Below are 21,627 nucleotides of genomic sequence, written 5' to 3' on the forward strand. Positions count from 1 at the left end.
AATTGTTTATTTCACAGTGGTCACATTTGTATTGTAAGGCACAGTCACACATTAAAAATCACTTTTTAAAAATACTGTTCTAAACAGTTTTAAACATGAGTTTGAGAACATTTACTCAAAATATTACATACAATTGTCTTTTTAGTCAAAATAAGTTATTTCACACTGACACATATACAGTATTTTGTATTTATGAACGATGTAGGGTACTTACATTGTACGAAGTGTATGAACTGGAACTAGTTTTGAATGATTGTTTACAGTGGAATTCCGTTGTGAATAAATGGCTCCTGGTTAATTCAACCTTAAATGTGGTTCAAAAATCAAAGAAACCACACATCAAACTATTGATGCAGGGGTTTCATCGCTTATTTCACAGCGGTCACTTTTGTGGAAGGCACAATCACACGACAAAAGTCATATTTTGACAATCTGTTTTAAAATCATATTGTATTACACAGTTTGAAACATAAGTCTGTCATCTTGGCCATCACCCTATTTAGGCACTATTTTACAAACTGTTTTGTTAGCTATGGCTCCTTTTTCACAGCTGCCCTTCTCCCAAAAATAATAGTCTACAGTACATTGAAATGGGAGATAGCAGCTAATTGAGCCATCTCTTAGTACATGTCCCTGTAGATCTCCTGAAGGAGGGGGTGCAGCGACGTGTCCTCCGTCGTCTCGATTTCCTGCACCAACTGAGCATGCTCTGTGACCAGTTCCCGCAAATCGGCCAGTTTCTGCAGCAGTCTCGGGAAGAGGAAGGCGTCGTCGGGGTGGTTGGCCTGCAGGTGGAACCGCAGAGCCTGCACAATGCCTTCCTGGAGCTGCTCCACCAGAGTCGCATCCACAAGACCCGGACGGTCTACAAAGACGAGGAAACTAAGCGAGGACCTAAACCGTCGTCTCCATGGAACGTTACCTCACCTCCACAGCAGATGATGGCTGCCACGAAGAGGGCCAGGTCACTGTCGTCCAGCTCCAGGGAGTTGAAGCGCGTGGCGAACTGGAACTTGGGCTCCATCATGTCGCTGAAGGGCCGCCGGAGGCTCTTGAGGAACTCACGGGTGATGAAGCCGCCGCCGCGCGCCACCAGGAGGCCGTCTTTGTTCATGCAAGAGGCCAGGAGGGTGAAGAGAGCCTCGTAAACCCCGTACTTGAGGAGAGTCACCTAAAAAAAGAAATACAAAATAAATAAATAAATATAACATGCACAGCAAAAAATGTTGTAATGAGTAACTCATTATGCCACTGCTTGCATTAGAACATCTGTATGGTCTCACAGCCGTGCAAAGAAGTGTACACCATTACACACGACTCGAGGACCTGAAAGTGAGTGAAAACACTACAGCGCATTGAGTAAAAAAAAAAAAAAGCTGTAATGAGCAAGTGCTTTGAGGAAATGACATTGCATCACTGCTTGTATTTGCACATCTGCATGGTCTCACAGCCGTACTGCAAGTGCAAACCTTAATACATTACTTGAAAATAAGTCACCTAAATTTGCCCTAAAAAATGAAAATTATAGCGCAAAGTAAGTAATGAGTGAATGTTTTGACAAAATTTCATGACATCACTGCTTGCATTTGCAAAACCCGCTTGGTCTCATAGCTATGCCTCAAGTGTAAACCGCAATAAATCATTTGACGTGACACCTGAAAAGTGAGTGAAGTGCATGCTACATAGGAAAAAGATTCTAAGTGCTTCGAAGAAATTCCATATCATCATGGTTAGCATTTGCACATCTGCATGGTCTCACAGCCGTGCCGAGAGAGCAAACCTTTAATACATAATACTTTAATCAGGAGAGTCACCGAAAACCTGCAAGTTTGAATGAGTAACTGCTATGAGGAAATCACATGGCATCACTGCTCCCATTTGCACATATGCATGGCCTCACAGCCAAGCAGCAAGTGCAAACCTTATACATCACTTAAGGAGAGTCACCTGAAAAGTGAGCAAAACTAATATCGCATAAATATCAAAAATGTAATGAGTAACCTGCGCTGAGGGAATTGCAGGGCATCACTGCTTGCATTTGCACATCTGTATGGTCTCACAGCCGTGCAGCAAATGTAAACCGTAATACATAACTTGAGGTGAGTCACCTAAACATGAGCAGAAAAATGTACCATACATACCAAAAAAAGCTAAAATAGTATCTGCTTTGAGACAATGCCATGGCGTCACTGCTTCCATTTTCACATCCGCATGGTCTCACAGCCGTGCAGCAAATGCCAACCTTATGACACCACTTGAGTCATCTGAAAGCGAGTGGAAAAAAAATGCAAGATACTGTAGAACATATATGTCAAACTCAGGCCCGGGGGCCAAATTTGGCCCACGATATAATTATGTTTGGCCCGCAAGACCATATTAAATGTGTATTAGAGTTGGCCCGCCAGTATATAGCACATGCGCCACTCATATTACAAATCCCAGAATGCTTTGCTAGTGTGTTGGCCCATCAGTCCAGTCTAGACCGGCCCTTTCTTTTCTGCCATTCTCCTTGAGCAAATTTACACTTCCCCTTCCCAAAAATGGCCAAACAAAAGATGGAAAACAGGTAACTTCCAAGACAGGTGGGAGGCAGATTGTCTGTTCCCTAAAGTAAAAGACAGACCTGTTTGTCGTGTGCGGAGCAACGTGGCTGTAACAAAGAATATAACATAATTGAATGAATGTTTTTTTTTAATGCCCTTTATCAACTCCTAGGCAGGAACTGTTAATAGTTTGAGGTTTGGATTTTTATTGAAGGACACTCTCATTTTGGGGGGTTGTTTTGTTGTTGGCCTTTGAAAAAAGATTTACATCAAAAAGAAAGGTAGTTGGAGACAGATAAATAGAAGATAGAGAGACAGAAGAATTTATGTTATCTATTTAAATACAAAACAACAAACACCACTGATGTCTTTTATTGCAAATTAGATTTCTCGCGTTTATAATATGAAAGTTTGTTTATTCCAGATTCAGTGTTTAAGCACAATTTAAGTTTGTTGTCAATGACAAACCTTAACGCTACCTTTCTGCAGAAAAGGGAAACATGCACATCGCAGTGATTATTCATTAAATATTGAGTTTGGCCCACGATGTTGTCCCAATTTTTAACTTTGGCCCACCGTGAATTTGAGTTTGAGATCCCCCGCTCTAGATCATTGTAATGAGAAACTCCTTTGAGAAATGACACGGCATCACTGCTTGCAATTTCACATACGTATGACATCACAGCCGGGCAGCAAGCGCAAACCTTAATACGTCTCCTGAAAGTGAGCAAATTAGATACAGCATAAATGAAATAAAAAAAAAAGAAATAAATAGCAGGAAAAAAAAAAGTATTAACTGAAAATTACATGGCATCAACGGCACGCATGCATTTCTCAAATCCGTATTGTCTTACCACCGGGAAGTAAGGGCAAATCTACATGCCTCAACCTACCTTGAGGAGAGTCACCTGAAAGTGAGCAAAATCCAGTAAATGCAACATGCTTGGCAAAAAAAAAAAAAAAAAAAAAAAAAAGTTGGAATGCCATTGCTGCTTGCAATTCAACAGCATGGTCTCACAGCCGTGCAGCCAGAGCGAGCCTGGATGGACATTGCTTCCTAATCAACACAATTATTTTTCTAATACAATAAATCAATTCATGAATGAATAAAGACAATAAACAAATAAAACAATTCAAATGAATGTTGCACATAAAATAAATAAATAAACAAAAACGGATTTTTGTCAAACAATAAGATTAATATTAAAAATGAAAACAAACTAATGAGCGTGATTTAAAACAATTATAATGGAACGTTAAAATAACAGAAAATTGGTACCTGATCGTTCAAATCCAGGTTCTGGAAGCTGGGAATAGCTTTGGCGAACTCGGTTAGCTCAGTGACCGTCTCCACGGAGGTGCTCTGGCAGCAGTGGAAGAGGCGCGCTTCGGCCTCCCTCTGCTGGAGCCCCCCGCAACCCACCGCGGCAACCAGCACCCTCGCTGGGAGGCCGCACTCGGGCTCCACGCCGTCGCCCTGTGACACCGTGTGTGCCGCTAGGGTCCGTTCTGCTAGCTGGAATGTCTCCATGTCGTGGATAATGAAAGGCTGAAGAGGAAGAAGAAACGAGTGAGCTGAAGATGGAATAAAGTGCGTGAAAAAGTGTTGCCTTACCGGCTTGCTTGTCTTCCCGGTGAGTATGAGCCGAGCTTTTGCTTTGTTCATGTTGAAGTGCTTCATGTAGGCTTCGTGGATGTGCCCGATGAGAACTTTGTGGTCGGACAGCGTGGGGCTCGCCTCTTTCGTCTTCTCCACCATCTTGCTCTCCGCCTTCAGCTTCATCTTCTCCGCCTGGGGCATGCGACCGAAGCGGATGGCTGTTGAGCGGTGACATTCCTTAAGTCGATTAACAGCGCGCTTGCAAATCCTGCGCAACCTCCCGTTCGGAAATTCGCCCGCAAACGATACAGTGCGGTCCTTGTGTCTCGCGTTTTCTGTGCTTGTGCATCAAACTCCACCACCGAGTTAAAAGTGCATGCAGCTGCATTCATTGTACTTCACTGGGGGAAAAGTACCAAGTGCAAAGACTGGACTAGATTTTTGAGTCATCTGTACTTAAGCATTCATTTTTAGAACCACTTTTTACATTTTAAAACTGATATTGATACGTTCTACTCCTTACTTTTTACCATCACGACTGCGACTCCTACTAATTTTGCATCGTTTTATTGATTGAGATCTTGGGAACTTGGAGCGACACGGAGGAACGTGAACGAGGGACGGCAATGACTCAACAAAATTATTACCTTTTGTCAAAGCTGTATCCGGTGATTTGTTTTCTTCTTCTCTGTATTATCCCAATGCAAATTAATAAAAGACAGAAACTACTTTGTGCGCAGTTTTGTTGACAGTTTTGTTTTTGTACTTTAGGTAGATTGCAGCATCTGTATTTTTTTTTACTTTACAAGTTGAATGAGGACTTGTACTTTTGTCACGATGTTGTTGTTGTTGTTTTTTTAAAACAAAAGTATCATTATTTCTACTCAAGTAGAGAGTGTGAGTACTTTTGCCACCTCTAGTATACTTACAGTACAGTGCCAGTATGGCTTGAATTGGAATTCTTTTGAAAAATCAGTCAGATGTTGGGCAATTCTACAGCATCCACAATAAGCAACTTCTGACCTCACCATTGTGGGACATGCCCACCGAGAGGCACTTGCGGAAGCGGCAGTACTGGCACTTGTTCCGGTTCTTCTTCTGGATTTTGCAGTGGCGTTCGCACTTGTCGTACTCCAGCTTGAGCCTGATCGTTCTCCTGAAGAAACCCTGGTGGAGGCATAAAATACACGTGATTGAGCAGCTGTGCGGTCGATATTACTGGATGATTTTTGTAATATTTCTTACAAAACGTAGCACACTGAAATGAGTAGACACTTGATTTGTTTGATCAATTTAGATAGAAGTATATAAAGTGGATAAAACCAGAGCAGTGTGGAGGGTATCTATGGCGGGTGGGTGTGGATTGCCTCCCCTCCCCAACAATAGGTAAAGGTTCACTCATTGTGTAGTTTTCAACATTATAGTTATTAAAGCTGGACAGTATATCTCTGTATAAGAAGTTGATGCGAAAATAATTTCATCGGATTTCCTACAAAAGTGAACACTAATTAGCAGAAATTAGGTCATATCTAAATACAGTACTGATTAACATTGCATGTTGATGCTGCTCTTCACAACAATTTTTTGCTATCTCCTTCAAAAAAGCTATTGCACTACAATTAGTAGAACTGACTTTTTTTTTTGCAATCAAAAGCATATGACTGAGCTGCATAAAAATATGGCAAAATAGAGTATATGTTTGCCACCACTTTTTGATGACTATGGTAGCCTGAATGCATGTACTCCATGATCTTTGCCTTAAAAACCAATTCAACCTGTTCTTGGTCTTGTATCTGTTTTCCATTCCCCTCACTGGCTGGCTTGAATATAATCCAATCACTGTGGGGGCAGTCAAGTACTGCTGTCAGTGCGACATCACCGCACTACGGAGGCAAAAGGCGTCAGTGGGATTGTACCATATGTATTCTTAAATAGGCCCAAAGTCGAATGACACCTTTCTCAAGCCTTCAAGCATTTCAAATGAAAAGACTTACTGTGAGAACGTGAATGGAGTGAGGTTCCCCAAGATGGTGAAGTGAGTGTACATGACAGACTGTCGCTTGGCTTGCCCATATTTCTCCCCCAAAAATATGACCAAATCCCAAAGATCTGTGTAATTTTAGACATTTCAAATCAACATAAAACATAATGAACCCCGAATGGCCACATTGAATAATACCAACAAACTGCCAGGCACATTTCCACATGGTGGATCTTTCCATGATGTGGCAATGAACGGGACAGCTGTCAAATATCTGGCGTGCACACAGTAGCTTTGATGTTGAACAATTAAAAGGTTGCAAGTGGGCCGAGATTATCACCAGCAAGTTTTGAAACTCGAGTGGGGTGGCTTGAGTTGACAACAATGCGGTGACGACTCACGCCGCCTGCAGACGTCACGCTTTTATGAGCGTCCCTTCAACAAAAGCCAACAATATCAGACATCCCGATTAGTCCTGACGACATCCAGCCGGTTTCCCATGAGAGGTGGCATTGCTCCACGTGTGTGCAAGTGTACGCGCGTCACTGAGCCTGGCAGGAAGCCGAGCGGGGGAGAGGTGACGAGTCAGCCAAGGCCGCCGCGTCCCCGACCTCACATGCTGGCTTCGCTGTCTCCGGAACTTTCCACTGACCTCTGGGTCATGCGCCTCTGCATGCCAAACACTATGTGTGTGAATGCGTGAGGGTTCGGTGACCGACTCTTTGCAGTGGCTTTAACTGTCCGCCAAACGCTGCACCGAAGTGTTATCGGCTCACCTTGCAGCCCTCGCAGACATGCACGCCGTAGTGGAAGCCTGACGCCTTGTCCGAGCACACCCTGCACTCCAGGCTGAGGGGGCCGAAGACCTCGCCGGGCTCTGGCGCCTCCCCGCACCCCCCCGGCGACGGGCTGGAGGCCGGGGTTAAGGTGTCTGCAGCCGGACAACACAGGACGAAACACCTGAGTGCACATTTATTCACATTAATGATCATTCACACGATTTAGAACAGGGATGGGCAAACCTTTGTCCTCATAGGCCACATTTGACGTTTAAGAAGGACATATGGGCAGGTCATTTGTACCATGGGGAGGAAAGAGTTTTTGGTTGTTGTTTTTTTTTTAAACCCCAAAAATGATTGGAGAAGTGGGAATAGACTTCCAATAAGCGGGTTGGTTCGCCACAAAAAAAAAAAAAATTCAAACAATATGAAAAAGATGTGGAAACATTTGAAATAAATTTGCGAGTGCGACTGGCTGTTTGTTTATATGTGCCTCGCGATTGGCTGGCGACCAGTTCAGGGTGTACCCGGCCTCTCGCCCAAAAACAGCTGGGATAGGCTCCAGCATGGCGGCGGCCCTAGTGAAGATAAGCGCTACGGAAAATGGATGGATTAATTAATATCAGTAGAATGAATTTAATAGGTTGAGTAGAACATTTTAAATGCATATGTAAAACTCAGAATGGTAATCATAAAGTACATGTTAAAAAAAACCTCTGTAATTAACTACGATAAATTCCCCAATTATTTATTATACTCAATTAAACAAATTTTAAACGTAGGATAAACAATTATTTAACTAATAATTTCAGTTTATTATTCACAATAAATAAATTAAATTAAGAAAATAAATTTCTTTAAATGTATGTTTACAATTGTTTATTTCCAATGATGTTTTTTTCCCCCATTTATTATTTCCATACTTCAATGAATAAATAGCCAAGACAATTTAATGAACTAATTTCAGGGGGAAGAAAATGCTAAATTCAACAAATATCACAGGACTGTTGACAATGCATTCGCTCAGGGGATCATTCACGGCAGCTTGTCCGAACACTAACACGAGTGAATACCAAAACTAGTATAATCATAAAAACAGACTCAGAAGATTTAAATGTTGTTGGCCTATTTCGTATGAGAAAGCGCTGCATTCAAATAGAATATTGCACATTGTCATTTTCATGTATGTACTGTATGTGTTTAGGTACAGGTATGTACAGTATAGCATGTATGTATAGTGTGTAATATATTATGTACAGTATGCTTTATACCTCATGACTTACCCAGTGCGATGGAGCTCTCAGACCCCAAACCGGGACTCTGGTACTCTGGGAAATCAAACCCCAGAGTGTCCTCCTCAATGGACTGGGAGATGTCGTGAAGATCCTCCATGAGGTCCGCGCACAGCGGGCTGTCCAGCAGGGAGTCCCCCAGCGGAGACGGGGGGCAGTAGAGATCCCGTGCCATGGCTGGATGACGACCTCACTCACCAGACTACGGAACGAAACACAGCAATGAAACCTGATGAGCTTTGTGTCGAACAAGACGGCCATTAAATAGCCATGAAAAAGCAACACTAATGTAGTGTCACGAGCATGCCGGGACATCTGTTTGAGCCATTCCACAAATGCTCCCCCCCCCCGACTTCCAGTAATTGACTGCGGCAGATGTTCTGATGTTATCATAGCGCACAATGTAGCCTGATTCCAGATTACAACAATAGGGATGGGAACTGCAAGCCGGGGTCTCTTTACCATGGTTCGAATGAGCTAATTTTATGATGTTTTGGATTTGTTTTGGAAAAACAAAAATGGCAATAAAAGCAGTAAAACTTGAAACAAGTGTGCCTTCCCCCCAAAACATGCACAGTATATCATCAGATTACTTCATGAATTAAAATGTTTTTGTTGAGTTGTGCAGGCAAGGGTGACCCCTGCAAAATATTTGCATCTTGGTACGCACATACCTCGGGTCAAAGGTTTCCAGCATGTGGATAAATCACTGCTTTTGCAACGGCACATGTCTTTGGCAGTATTCGGCATTCCACGTTTTTAGTTTAGTGAGTTGGTTTGTTCCCAAACTGTCATATTGAAGTGTCCAGGGTCCAATGGAATTGTTCCACTCGCTAAGACAAAACAGTCCACAGCTGTGGAATCCTCAATCGATTCACTCGCTCTTGTTGATGTAGTGAGAATATGTTGCAGCAGGTCTGCAGGACATGTCCCGACAGTCAGCTGGGAAACTGGCAGAACAATGCGAGGATTCCAAACACGTACGACCAACCAAAAACAAAAACAAAACAAAAAAAGCCAGGGCGTTCCGAGCGGGTGACATTAAAGTGGGATCATGCCAACACATTATGGAGCTGGCACTCTGTAAAGGTTTCTCAATCACTCGAGTTGTTTGCAGCAGCACAATTAACACCCCAAAATAAATAGGTGTAAACATCTGCTTTGTTTGAGCTACAAGGTCATACAGCCATAGGCCACAAAAGTGGTACAAAATGATGGGGGGGAATTAAATTAAAAAAAAAAAAAAAAAATGTACCGAAAGTTAATGATATGGTCTGTGAGTGTAACCTGCTCAGGCATTCATTGTTTTACTTCCCAAGTGGTGAGGGTTTCCATCTTTACGTAAGAGGAGGAGATGAAACAAGAGCTTTGCAGAATGCATGTCAACAAAGACTCACAATGATCCAAACCAAATGTGGTCCGGAATAACAAAAATCGTAACACCATATGTGTTCCAGGCCCAGCTGGGTAAAGTTGTCCTTGCTTTTGTAGATTTTATTTTTTTTATGCACTTGCAGCAACAGTGAAATCTGTTTGGTGTCAAAATCTAAATTACATTCAAAGATGGAACTGACTGAATCACACACTCATGTCTGACAAGGTCATCAAACAACTCGAAATAGTTCTTCTCCACCATGACCAACTGCTCACAAAGTTTCCAATCCCATCAGAAGAGGGGGGGGGGGGGAGCCTCTTAGCTGCTCATAATCACACTTACATAACAGGAGTAAACTTTAATTGGTTTGTATTACCGCAGAGAGTTTGCTCCCGAGCATTTCCAGATGACGAATCCCGTGGACGCTCGTTTTGAGATTGAGTGCCAGTGCGGACGAAGGCGATGTTGAGCTCAGCGTGGCCCCTCCGACCACCGGCCGGCTCCAGTCGACACGCCCGGCCCTGCCGCCCTTCGTCCCGTCGGAGGAAATGACATCGCCGGGGAGCGACAGAACGAGCACACCTCCTGACACACCTACAATTTGGACCAATCACAGCGCAGGGAGCGTGAACACTTCCGGGTTCCGAAATACAACGGTAAAATAATAGAAATGTGAATGGTGTATTTACTTAACGAGACAGGATAAACCACCACGTACGAATTATATTGTGGCAGAGCGGAGGAAAAAGCAGTAACAAAACAATAAGTACAGATTTTCTTGTCCATGCTTTGCTAACGACTGAGCGTTCATGTGGAGTTCTTTTTTTTTTTTCTTACGGTTTACTAATATTGTGACAAACGGGATACAATTATGATTGCTTTTCTCGGCGGAAAATATCATTTTGGAAACAGCGTTTGTGGTTCATTATTCTTTTTTGGTTCGGATTCAGGATGTGAGTCGATGCCAGAACGGCTCTTAAAAGGGGAAGGCAAAATTCTTTTCGGTCTATTGCGCCCTCTTCTGTGTGGATGCGAGTCAAGGGCGTCTTCTGTTTTGAGTAAAAATATGGGGAGGGGTTTTCTTCACTTTGTCAACGTTGTTAAGATTGTGCCTATGATCAGGACTATTTGTTCATGAGTAAAGATCAAATATCCACTGATCCATCCATTTTCTATCGTGCTTGTCCTCATGACAATGGAATATTTTTATTATTTTCTTTTAATTTACTACATTCGAATATGTCATACATGGTTCGCACATTGATTAATATGCATCACATTATTTGGTATTTTGGAGAAAAAGTGGGGGAAATTCCATCCGTTTACCACATTTTAATGAACGAGCACAGGGAGGATGTGCAAACTCCACCAAGGAATGCTAGAACCGAGTCCCCGAACCTCAGAACTGGGAGGCAGACGTGCCAACTACTGGCTCTCCATACACACTACTTAAATTACATCAGATGTATTTTTTTCAAAAGGCTGTCTTGCCCTTGTGGATTGACAGAGCTCATTCAGACAAGGAAATAAATGAGTCAAATTCTGTTTTCATTCTTTATTCGTCTTTGAATAAAACAGAACAGTTGTAATACATATGACGCAAATACGAGAGAGCAAATAAAAAAGAATATTCAGGAGAACTCACCACGGGTGCGCCCTCTTGACATCAACCCCCCCTTGACGTGTTTTGACCCCAGTGACTCCTTGGACGAATTGCTGCCCTCCAAGGAAGGCAGTAGGTTGTATAGTTAGCTCCTGATGGGGCAAAATCACAACCCTGAAACCACACAACCTACTACCTCACCCTGTACGAACACCATGAGTCACCCGTGAGGCTGTATGCACCGAATATCCAACGACGACGCGGTACCAACAAGGCTCACGTGAGAATCCCGGAACAACTTTTTGAAGCCGCTGCCTTTACAGTCGCTTCAGGAAAGACAGTAAGTTGTATAGTCATCTGACAGTTGGGAAGGACCCTAAAACTATACAACCTACTACCTCACCCCAAAGGACCGTTGAATTCCTCCTGAGGGTGGCGCTCACATCCCACAGGTGACTGCCCACCTGAGGTAACACAGAATTCTGTTTTTTGTTTTTTGTACGTACGCTGTAATTGTGCATTGGTCCTGGGACATTGTGCCGCAGTTGCGCCCGCTCCGCCTCACTCGACCTGAAGGAGACACAAGGGAGCAGGAGAGTGTCACACTTTCGCTTCTCTCTCATCTTACACCCGAGGATCATGTAACAATTGTCAAAGCTTCAGGCTCTTGCCAGATACTCCACCGGGAGAAAATGAGATCCTGTTATGTGCATTGCATCACGTTGACACCTTGTTTTCTGACCAAAATAGTGATTCTAATATAACTTTGCATTGGATCTTATCTTGTTGTGCAGGTGGACCTGAACTCATCATTTGTCTTCATATACTTTAATCAAATTCAAAGTGGGGCAGCACAGTGCAAGAGTGGTTAGCGCGTCTGCCGAGCAGACGGCGACATGTTCTGGGGTTCAAATCGCTGCTCGCGTCGTTTTTTTTGCGGTTATTCCGCCTTGCTTCCCACATTCCAAAAACATGCACCCATGAAGACTCACTCTTTCTCGGCCATCGGTGTGAATGCTTAGTTGAATGCGTGTGGGCCGGCGAGCAGTCCAGCGTGTAAAGTCAGCTGGGATAAGCACCGGCTCACCCCTGACCCTCATGAGAAGAAGCGCAAGAGAAAATGGATGGATGATTGACATAACTTATGGAGAGGAGTGTTTTCAGGTGATGCTTTTCAAGCTACTGCGACTGAGGGGGGAGACGTGAGGCAGCAAATTTGTAAAAGTGACTCAGTCCCTTTATTACTAACCACACTTCCCCCCCCCCCCCAACCACTGCTCGTTTAACCCATAAATGGCGTACCAGTACGACTTAATGTCCAGCTCGTAAAGTATACAGAAGCCTTGACTCAGCGCATATTCACACAGGGTTATAGTTGACATAAAATAAAAACTCTCACTTCTGACTTTTTATTTGGAGCTATCATCATATTCTGCCTCAGTTTGGATGGAAGAGCCAACATAAAGGCGAGAAGCTAAAACCACATTTATTCTGCCTGTAATAAAATAAACATCACTAATGAGAGGAGAAGAAAATCGGTCCCCTGTTTGGGGAACGCACCATAAACTGAAAAGCTGTGTTAAACTGTCAAGAAGGATTGGTGAAACTTCTTGAGATGAAGCATTGCACTGGACCTGACTGCAGTTGAACAACGCCGCCAACAGGTGTCCTCCCAAGCATGTGAGGGATCCCGTGACAATGAGGCCTTTGTGCAGTTCCGGGTGCCAGGCGGTGTGCCCTCGTATACTGTTTCCCCTCTAATCTTCATTTGACCTTTAGGCCCGCGGCTTTGCTTCCCTCTTTTTGCTTGCGCTCGTTTCCTTAAAGGAGATTATCTCAGGGACGTACCGGTTTAGAGGACTCGACACACAACAACACGCCCTGGGAGCTTCTGATGGGACGGGTCGTGTTCGGCGGACTCGAAGCAAAGAGGGAGTCTTCAGGGTTCTGGGAAAGGGAAACCAAAATGACGCCAGTCGGAAGGGATTCGACCACGTGGTGGCACACAGCTAATCACATGATTAATTCAAGAGGATATTAAATGCAACGTGTTTTTAAAAAAAAAAATTTTTTTTAAACTAACCTTGACGTTGAGGTTCGCCCGGGAAATACACTGAGCCTGCAAATGAAAGCAAACGACAGTCAGCTACATGAGGTCATGTGTGTACACATACACACACGGAAAGGTGTCCATGGAGCCCATTCGGTCATAAAGCAGCTCCTGCAGAGTGTATCATTAAAGGCTGATGAAGCATATGTTAGAGTGATCACAGTACAAAAATACTGCACCTCACTTTAAACTGCATGCAACAACACTATGTCATCATTGACTGGCAAGAGACTAGAACGTTCATGGGCCGTTTCTGATTCATCAGCACACACTCACTTTGTGGCTTTTGGGTTGAACATCGAACTTTTATATAAAAAAAAAAAAAAAAAAAATCCTTTAAAATTGTTCCTGTGTGCTAATTAGAGTTGCGAAAAATTGGTAAACACGGACCCTTATCAAAGACAGCAATTTAAAGCACACAAAACTACGGGAGCAAATAATTAAAATGTGACCAGTTGAGACACACACACACACACACACACACACACACACACACACACAGTAAATACTGCCTCAAGTGTAATTCCATAATTATAAAAATATATATTTTGTAAAATATACATGGACAGGTTTAATAATATACACTGCAGAATTTAATTAAATAATTTAATAAAATTCAATAAATAAATAAAACAATGGCGTTATGAATGGAATTTTACATTTTTTGTATTGCCACATTACATTTGGAAGTTTAAAAATTGTTATCAGTTAAGATGTATTTCTATGCCGTGATATGTAAACACACAAATGGAGGGGATTGTATATAACTACTCTTTGGTAAATGAGGACTACTATTAAATTCAACAATTTAACAAAACCCACCAAAAATACAAACACAGTAGGATTGTACATATTACAAAACTACAGCTGCAAATAACTGAAATGTGATCTGTTGAGACATGGGGGAAAAAATACGTCCCCACCACACACACAAAAACACACACACACACACACACACATTTCTCACCCTATTAAATGAACAAATCTTGGGAGACTGAATGACGAAAACGTGTGCATTTGAGAAAGAAGAAGAAACATAAATTTCATTTAATTTGGACTTTGCACGCTTTGCACTGCTGAACCTACAAATAAGTGTGCGTGTGTGTGTTTTTGCATTTCACCCCAATGCACCTGTGTGTGTTTAAGTAAGACAGTGGCCATCTGTATCAGGCCCATTGTGCGTGTGAATGCTCCAAGGAGGAGGCTGTGCCCTGCACTCCTTGGGAGAGGCGTGGGAACCCCATTCATCTTTGGAGCCGGGGCTTCATTGTGGGGTGCACACCATCAAATGTGTCTGGCTGTTTGCACCGGGGTGTGTGTGCGTGTGTGACAGAAAGTGTGTGTGTTATTGCCCTGACTTTCAAATAATATCGACGTGTGAACTTTTTAAATATTTTGTACATGAAACTAAAACTGTGATTTATTATTGGAAAAATCGAAACAAAACTCTTCCCAGTTGTTGTCACCTTTTTTAATTGATTTCATTTTTCTGACTTTTAGCATTTTTGGGAAATTAATTTTACGGCCTTCAGTGCCATAGATGGAGTTATTCGTAAGACGATGACGCATTACATTTTTGGCAATTATTCAAACAATACACGCAAATGTGTGCGTATCCCCTTTTCTCATAAGGCATATTACAGAAAGTTATGCAAAGTAATGCAATGTTTTTTTGTTTTGTTTTTTTGACATAAACATATTTTAAAATCACAATGAACAAAGTGAACAGGAAAACGTATGTAAAAGCAGAACGAAAGACTGAGTGTCTACCGATTTGAGTGAGGTGCCTCGTATTCAGCATTTTCCGAGGGGAGGGGTTCAGACATATCGGGCACAAATTTCACTTTTGGGGTTTCCTGTCGGGGCGACAGAGATGGCGGCGCTCGTAGTGTAACAAGTGGCAGATGAGAAGTAGGTAGTAGGTGCGATGCCTCGACATATCACTGATGACTCACGCTGCCTCCACACCTACTTTGTCATCACTGTCCATTCTCCATGTACTGTAGAGGAGTGCCACACAACTGAAATTTAATTTCTCATTTTAAATACATATGTAGGGGATATATAGATATATACTGGCTGCACTGAAAAATATGCTGTGATACATTAAAAAAAAAAAATGAATACAAAAAATTACAAAAAAAGCTGCTGCTCCTCTTTCAGGGGTGGAGTGGTTTGCGATGCTAATGCTAATATTGCAACATAACATTTTCTAAAACGTGTACAAATCTCCCGCTTTAACGGCACACCTATTTTAAGGTAGTCTGACTTCAACACATTTTAGGAAAAAAAAAAAACATTGGAACTTATTGCAAAAGAGAAGAGATAAGCGAGTGCATGTATTAAGACTAAATTTAAAAAAACAAAAAAACATTTGCCTCTCAGGCCCGCGGAAGCATTGTAAAGCTATGTGTGGCCACGTGTCACTGATGACTCTTTATTTATATATATATATATATATATATATATATATATATATATATATATATATATATATATTCAGCCTTCTAATAGGAATCAAGCGCAGGCACATTCATTGAGTTTTTATGTGGAAACTCAATATAGTGCGTGATAACTTTGGGATAAGTGAAAAGGAGAAAGACGGGGTGAAAAAACGCCAGAGACAGAGCCTTATGGTGGGGCTCGGCCTTGTGCGGCAGGCCCCGTCTGGACCCAGGCCCAGCCAGTGCTCCTCCGCTCGCTTTTCAACACATCAAACGTGCGGCTTAAACTGCAAGTCAGGATGCACCAGAGTGGAGATTAGCTTTGTTCTGTTTCAGACTTGTAGTCGATGCCACGTTTGCCTTGAAGTCATCCATCCGAATAGTCAAGTGGCAAAGCAGACACCCAGACGGGGGAATTACATCAAACGAAGCATTCATTCTGTATGTGGTTTTCATACTTTTGTGCACAGAATACCTCCACATGTGTGCATACTCCTTCATTTGCTGACACACACTCAAACCTCCACACCCACAGAAACACACTCTCCGACTTACCCAATGAGGCTCGACGCCGAGAGAGCGCCGCCGTTCTGTGTGGTGGACGTCTAGCTTGCGCACACTGCAGCGTGTTCACATATCCGCTCTGTGGAGGAGAGGCAGAGAACGAACCCGGATTCAGTCACACAGCTCTGCACGACTGTGCCAACGAGCGCCCCGTCCGGAGTACCAGAAAAGTCGAGTCTGTGTGCGTGTGCCAATCTGTCGGACCCTCTGTCTGGTTTCTGCCCCTTCGGTCTGGCCACCTTTGTCCAGACCGCGTCAGAGCATGGGGGAAACCTGACTAAAAGCTATTCTAATATTTACAAGGGGGCTTCCCTCGCTCTCTCCACTGTCTGCCACCATCCAGTCCGAGACTGTCATGGCCCGTCACAATGGGGAGGCCATGTGGTTTCCCACGGAGTCGCGTGTTCCTCCCGTCTGGCAGTTAACAAGGCTTTGAATGAGGAATGTTAGCAAACAGAGCTGCTGCACGTCCGCTGAATGCTAAGCTGGGCAACCAGTCAGATCGCAGCACCGGCCCGGGCATATGAATAATGCAAAGGGAGCAGAGGAGGCGAAGCTCCTCCCTCGTGCTGCTCCTGCCCGAGCCCGACGCCACCCCGCCCTCCTCCTTTCTTCAACCCCCCCCCCCCCCCCCCCCCCCCCCGCTCCAAACTCAAATGCCTTCACGGGAGCACGAGAGCACAGGGAGGAGGAACGAGGCGATTCAGGAGCTCGGCAGCGACTCGTTCAAATCCACTAAAACAAAGTCGTGCATGAGGAGAATAGTCGACCTGTGGACGCACATGCCAATCAGTCCCTGAAACATTTTTCTCCCCATCGGAATCATCTCACTCCTTTACGGCTTTCTGTGCCTTTTGTTTAGAATTGGCACCTGTCCCAGAGAAAAAAAAGCCTGGTCGGCCGCTCCGCCCTCCTGCTCCGCTTTCACTGGAGACTGCCCACGAGCGAGACAGAGGAGAAAGAGAGAGACATGTAGACAGAGAGAGTCAGAGAGAGAGAGAGAGAGAGTGAGAGCGAGGGGATAGGGCGAGAGGGTGGGGCAGAAACCCCAAAAAGAGGGAGAGGTTGAGAGATGGGAGAGGAAGGTGAAGGGGAGATAAGAGGAGGGGAAAATATTTGACAAAAATCAACAGTGAGAGGACTCACGACAACAAGCAGCACCCCCGCCCCCCCAAAAAAAGTAGGGAGGAACCAACAAAAAAATGCTACCACAGTTTGGGTGAGTGAAGAATATTGGGAGCCCAAAAATGTCTTCTATGCAGAATTATCAGAGGAAAGAAATCCACTTGTTGCTTGATCGTGAGGAGCAGGAGCAGGCACAGGGTTAAAATCCTGGGACTGCGAGTAGTAAAATATCCCTCCCTCTTTTGGCACAGAGAGGAGGGCCCGCCTGTAGAAATAGCAGCAGAGCAGAGCGCCCCCCCCCCACCCCCCTTCGCTCGCTCAGAACTGCTGCGTCCTAGTCTACCCTCTCGCATGTGGCTGGGACCCAGGCAGAGAAGAGGAGGAGGGCGATGGGTAGAAAAAGAAGTAGGAGCCAGGCGAGGCAAAGAGGGAGGGGGGAGTCGGGGTTAGAGCTGTGAGTGGAGGAGAAAGGGCTCAGCTGATGATGAAACAGGGACGTGTGGGAGTGGGTACGCACTACACGTTTCATCACCGGTTCGGTGCAAAATTCTCTACGGGGGGAGGGGTATGTGTTGAGAGTATTGTACTATAAGTACGCATGATGATAAGTACGCCAATAAACTAAACATATTTTTGACATGCCTTTGCAAATGAGTAACTCCAAGTGTGTAAACTGGAGACCTTAGTGACCTCATCCGAGGCTCGCTACAACAAACTACCGACCAGGAAGTGCCAGCCAATCGCCATCGGCGTCCTGATTCAAGGTCATTTTTTTCTCCCTCCGTCACAAACATGTTAATGACGTGATATTTTGAGACTCGGTCAAAGCCAAACCAGCACCCGGCCATGATATAAAACGGGGGCGGATATGGCACGCCGCGTCCGCCATTACCGGGCCAGCCTTTCCTCGCCAGCAGCGAGTGGCCATCCTGCGTGCGAATGAGGGAAGAAATGTCAGGACGACAAAATGGACTCTGGTCGTATCCTTCCGCCTCCCCCCGACTCGGTGACCAGCCTATTCTGTCCCTCACCCTTTCTTGCCCTTCCACAAGCATGAGTAATAAACATCCCAGCACGCATTCAATTCAGGCCATGTGCGTGGAGCTGAGGGTCTTTGTTGGGTGTTTTGTGCCAAATGACACCCCTGCTATCTTCGTCTGTCACCCTTTGTGAACACCTTTGCAGCCTCTGCATCCGCCCGGTCAAGGTCATTCATGCCACGTCCACTTTCCACCCAACTTCCCTCTCCAAACTTCTTTCAGCGGCCAAAATGCTACAATGCCCTTTAGCACTTTGCAACAGATTAATCCCCCACTGTTTAAAAAAAAAAAAATAAATAAAAAATACACAACTTCCTCTCCTTTGGACGCCGTTCCCCTCCCCTCCAATCTCTTTCCCAAAAGGAGCCCACAACTCAAAACCAAAAAAATGTTCCCCTCCTCAATGTTGCACAAAAGAGAGTCGGGCGGCGGGAGGGAAAGGAAAAACTGTCCAGAAACAGGACGCATCATATAGCACTGCTCGTTGGTGCGCTTGATTTTTGTGCTTGCAGTCACTGAGCATACGCGGGGGAAAGCAAAATGGATTTTTTCAGACATGGCTGCTGTGTAACTTGCAGTCTCTGCTAGCTCCTTGCAGAAAAAGGCGTTAATGCAACTCTTCTCAGCTTTCCAAAATCTCAAAAAGAAGAACTTAGGCCCTTCGTATTCTGCAGAGTGCTGTGCTATCTGCTCTCTCTCTCTCTCACACACGCACACACACGCTGTAAACACGGGTGACAGAAAATCCTGCGACTCGGGAGGCGAGCAAAGCTTCTTTGTGGAGACACTCATGATGAGAAAAACACAAACGGTCACTAGTTTGAAACCTGCTGACGTCATCTCTCGCCACATTTGCTGAACCAATAGTTACAAGCACGAAATGCCGCCGCGTGCCGAAATCAAAACAATAGCGTACGAAAATGCATTTATCAGCAATTTTGCAGAAACTATCAGCCCCCCACCCGCCCTTCTCACCGATCAAGACGGCGTTTCTGTCAGTTGTTTACTGTCTAACGTGGCAGGAATTCAAAAAACTTGGCAGAGCCTGTTCCTCCGCTGTACGTCGCCGAGGGTTCACCCGAGGATACAACTCTGGCTTTGGCTCGGATGCAGCTTTTGACACTGTAGCCCTATGCGGGGGCCTTGCCCCCACGGGAGCAGCCTGCGTAATGCTACCACTGATGACGCTCCAATATTAACAGGTTAGCTTTATGACACCTCCAGCCGTTGGTGCACTGCGGTGGCAACAAGCCTCTCAAGTTTGGAAACAATTTCATTTTTGCTTTTATGAATAATTCCCACATCTATTGCCAAGAAAACAAAAATACACAAACATTAGATCGCATTAAGAGAATGTGGCTAACGAATGTCATCCTGGAGGAAAATAGAACATCAGACACTTTTTAAAATGAGCAAGTTAAATGTCAAATTTCACTATCGGAAAGCTAGCTAACAGCTCACGACTCAGTCATTTGGTTATAAATTGTGGTGTTTCAAGTTATAATTATAATAATGACAAAAGTGTAAAACTAGGGCTGGGCGATATGGCCTCAATAAAACCTCTATTTGTTTTTTGCCATTTTTTTTTCTTTTTTCCTTCTCGCTGACTGAAGAAAAAAAAAAAAAGCCAATGACAATATTAAAAATAAGTTTTGCTCTATGCCCCCCCACCACCGCCTTGTGGGATTTGTGTTCCACACAACTTTAACTTCCACACAAATAAAATACATAATTTTTTTATTTCTTTCAGATAATGTTTCCAAAACTCCCTTTTGTCAAAACATGTAAGCAGACACGATCCTTAACAAATGGACATTTTAAATGTCCAGCCGTCAAACTGTATATTAACACCGTACACCCTGCAGCTCTCTCTGTCTTCTTTCACGTAGAGGTGTAAAGGTGTGACAAGGCGACCTCGGTGAAGTATTTGCGGTGTCAAAGCACATAACTTGGGACAAAAGTTTCCAACATGTTGATAGATCGCTGCTTATGTAACGTGTAAATGTCACCGTGCCAATATTCAGCACAACTGACTGTGATTCTCCTATCGGGCTCCGATCATGTTTTGGTTTCTTAGCAGGAGTCAGCTGTCGCATTTAAAAATGAATAAATAAATAAAGAAAGAATAGTTACGAGGAAAATTGCTAAATATATTGACCAAATCTAAGTTGGCAGCAGTTGACTGGTTTTGTGACTGAGCACCGGTGTTCGCGGCCATTGTTGTGAGTGTAAACAGTGTATGTCAGCGGGGAGCTCACAAATAAACTCAGATTAATTGATCAAATTGATGAAGACCCCAACCCTATGTAAAACGCTAAGTTTCAGAGTTCCATATGCTCCCACACGCGTCCTGCGCTCGCCGGCGGGGCAGCGCGGCGGCCCCCGCTCCCTCTACAAGGTGGTCCACGGAGGGGCCCCTCGGCAGCACGCGCCGCGACAACTTCTCCATTACAAGCGTGACCTCTAAGGTCAGCCACTGAAGGGTTGCGAACAAAGGGCATGACCTCGGGGTCAGAAGTGTAACACCAGGGGCAGGCCTGGGGCCCCCGAGCGCAAAGAGAGCGTGCTGTTTGCTTTGAAAGGTAAGGCTCGCTAACACGGGCGGCCTAATAAGGATTAAGCGGCAGTCTCCTTTGGGATGTTACTCAGGGGCCTCGTACATCAGTCTCTATTAACCTCTGTGACCTACAGCGGCCATTATTGGGCTCCGGGTCACACGCGCTCACGCCGCAGAGCCGTAAACCCTAACGATCCCCGCAACCTCTTGCCGATTACGCTGACAAATTGTTATAGGAGCAGAAAGGAGGCGCAAATAGGATTTGATCCCTGGAGGTTTACCTGTCGAGGCAGCTTTCAACTTGTTTACGTGCTTGGCACATTTCATAGCATAGAGCAGGCGTTTTACAGAGGAAAACGTCAAATTGTTTGGGATAAACCAAAAGGGTGGACAGGTCTTAATAAAATGGCGTCAAAAATATTAAAGTAAAACACAAGTAACAGAGTTTTCCTGACTTTATTAACGAGCCAGGCCCAAGTTGGGAGAAAACTTTGACGAAAGCAGCTGAGCTCCCACAGAGTCAGACGCACAAAATGGAGGACATGAGACAACATGGCGGCCTGAGAGACGGAGCCTCTCACACACCATTCTGAATTTGCCAAACGGGCTTTAAA

At 44.3% G+C, this 21,627-nt stretch overlaps 1 protein-coding gene across 2 annotated transcripts; it reads right to left on the bottom strand.

The window, feature by feature from the left end:
- Positions 1–520: 520 nt before the first annotated feature.
- Positions 521–16,885, bottom strand: pparaa (peroxisome proliferator-activated receptor alpha a). Of its 2 annotated transcripts, XM_061668299.1 has the most exons (13): positions 16,455–16,885; positions 16,283–16,370; positions 13,257–13,292; positions 13,022–13,120; positions 11,680–11,743; positions 9,947–10,164; positions 8,187–8,397; positions 6,901–7,055; positions 5,172–5,310; positions 4,159–4,361; positions 3,823–4,092; positions 928–1,171; positions 521–865 (listed from the first exon to the last, which is right to left on the bottom strand). In XM_061668299.1, the coding sequence occupies exons 7-13, from the start codon at positions 8,368–8,370 to the stop codon at positions 621–623; spliced, it is 1,440 nt and encodes a 479-aa protein (XP_061524283.1). In that variant the 5' UTR covers positions 8,371–8,397; positions 9,947–10,164; positions 11,680–11,743; positions 13,022–13,120; positions 13,257–13,292; positions 16,283–16,370; positions 16,455–16,885; the 3' UTR covers positions 521–620. The 2 variants fall into 2 exon arrangements, with proteins under 2 accessions (XP_061524283.1, XP_061524282.1); XM_061668298.1 differs by having other exon boundaries at positions 3,823–4,361.
- Between the last annotated feature and the right edge of the window lie 4,742 nt (positions 16,886–21,627).

This window comes from Phycodurus eques, chromosome 22, assembly GCF_024500275.1.
Source record: "Phycodurus eques isolate BA_2022a chromosome 22, UOR_Pequ_1.1, whole genome shotgun sequence".
NCBI classification, from domain to species: domain Eukaryota; kingdom Metazoa; phylum Chordata; class Actinopteri; order Syngnathiformes; family Syngnathidae; genus Phycodurus; species Phycodurus eques.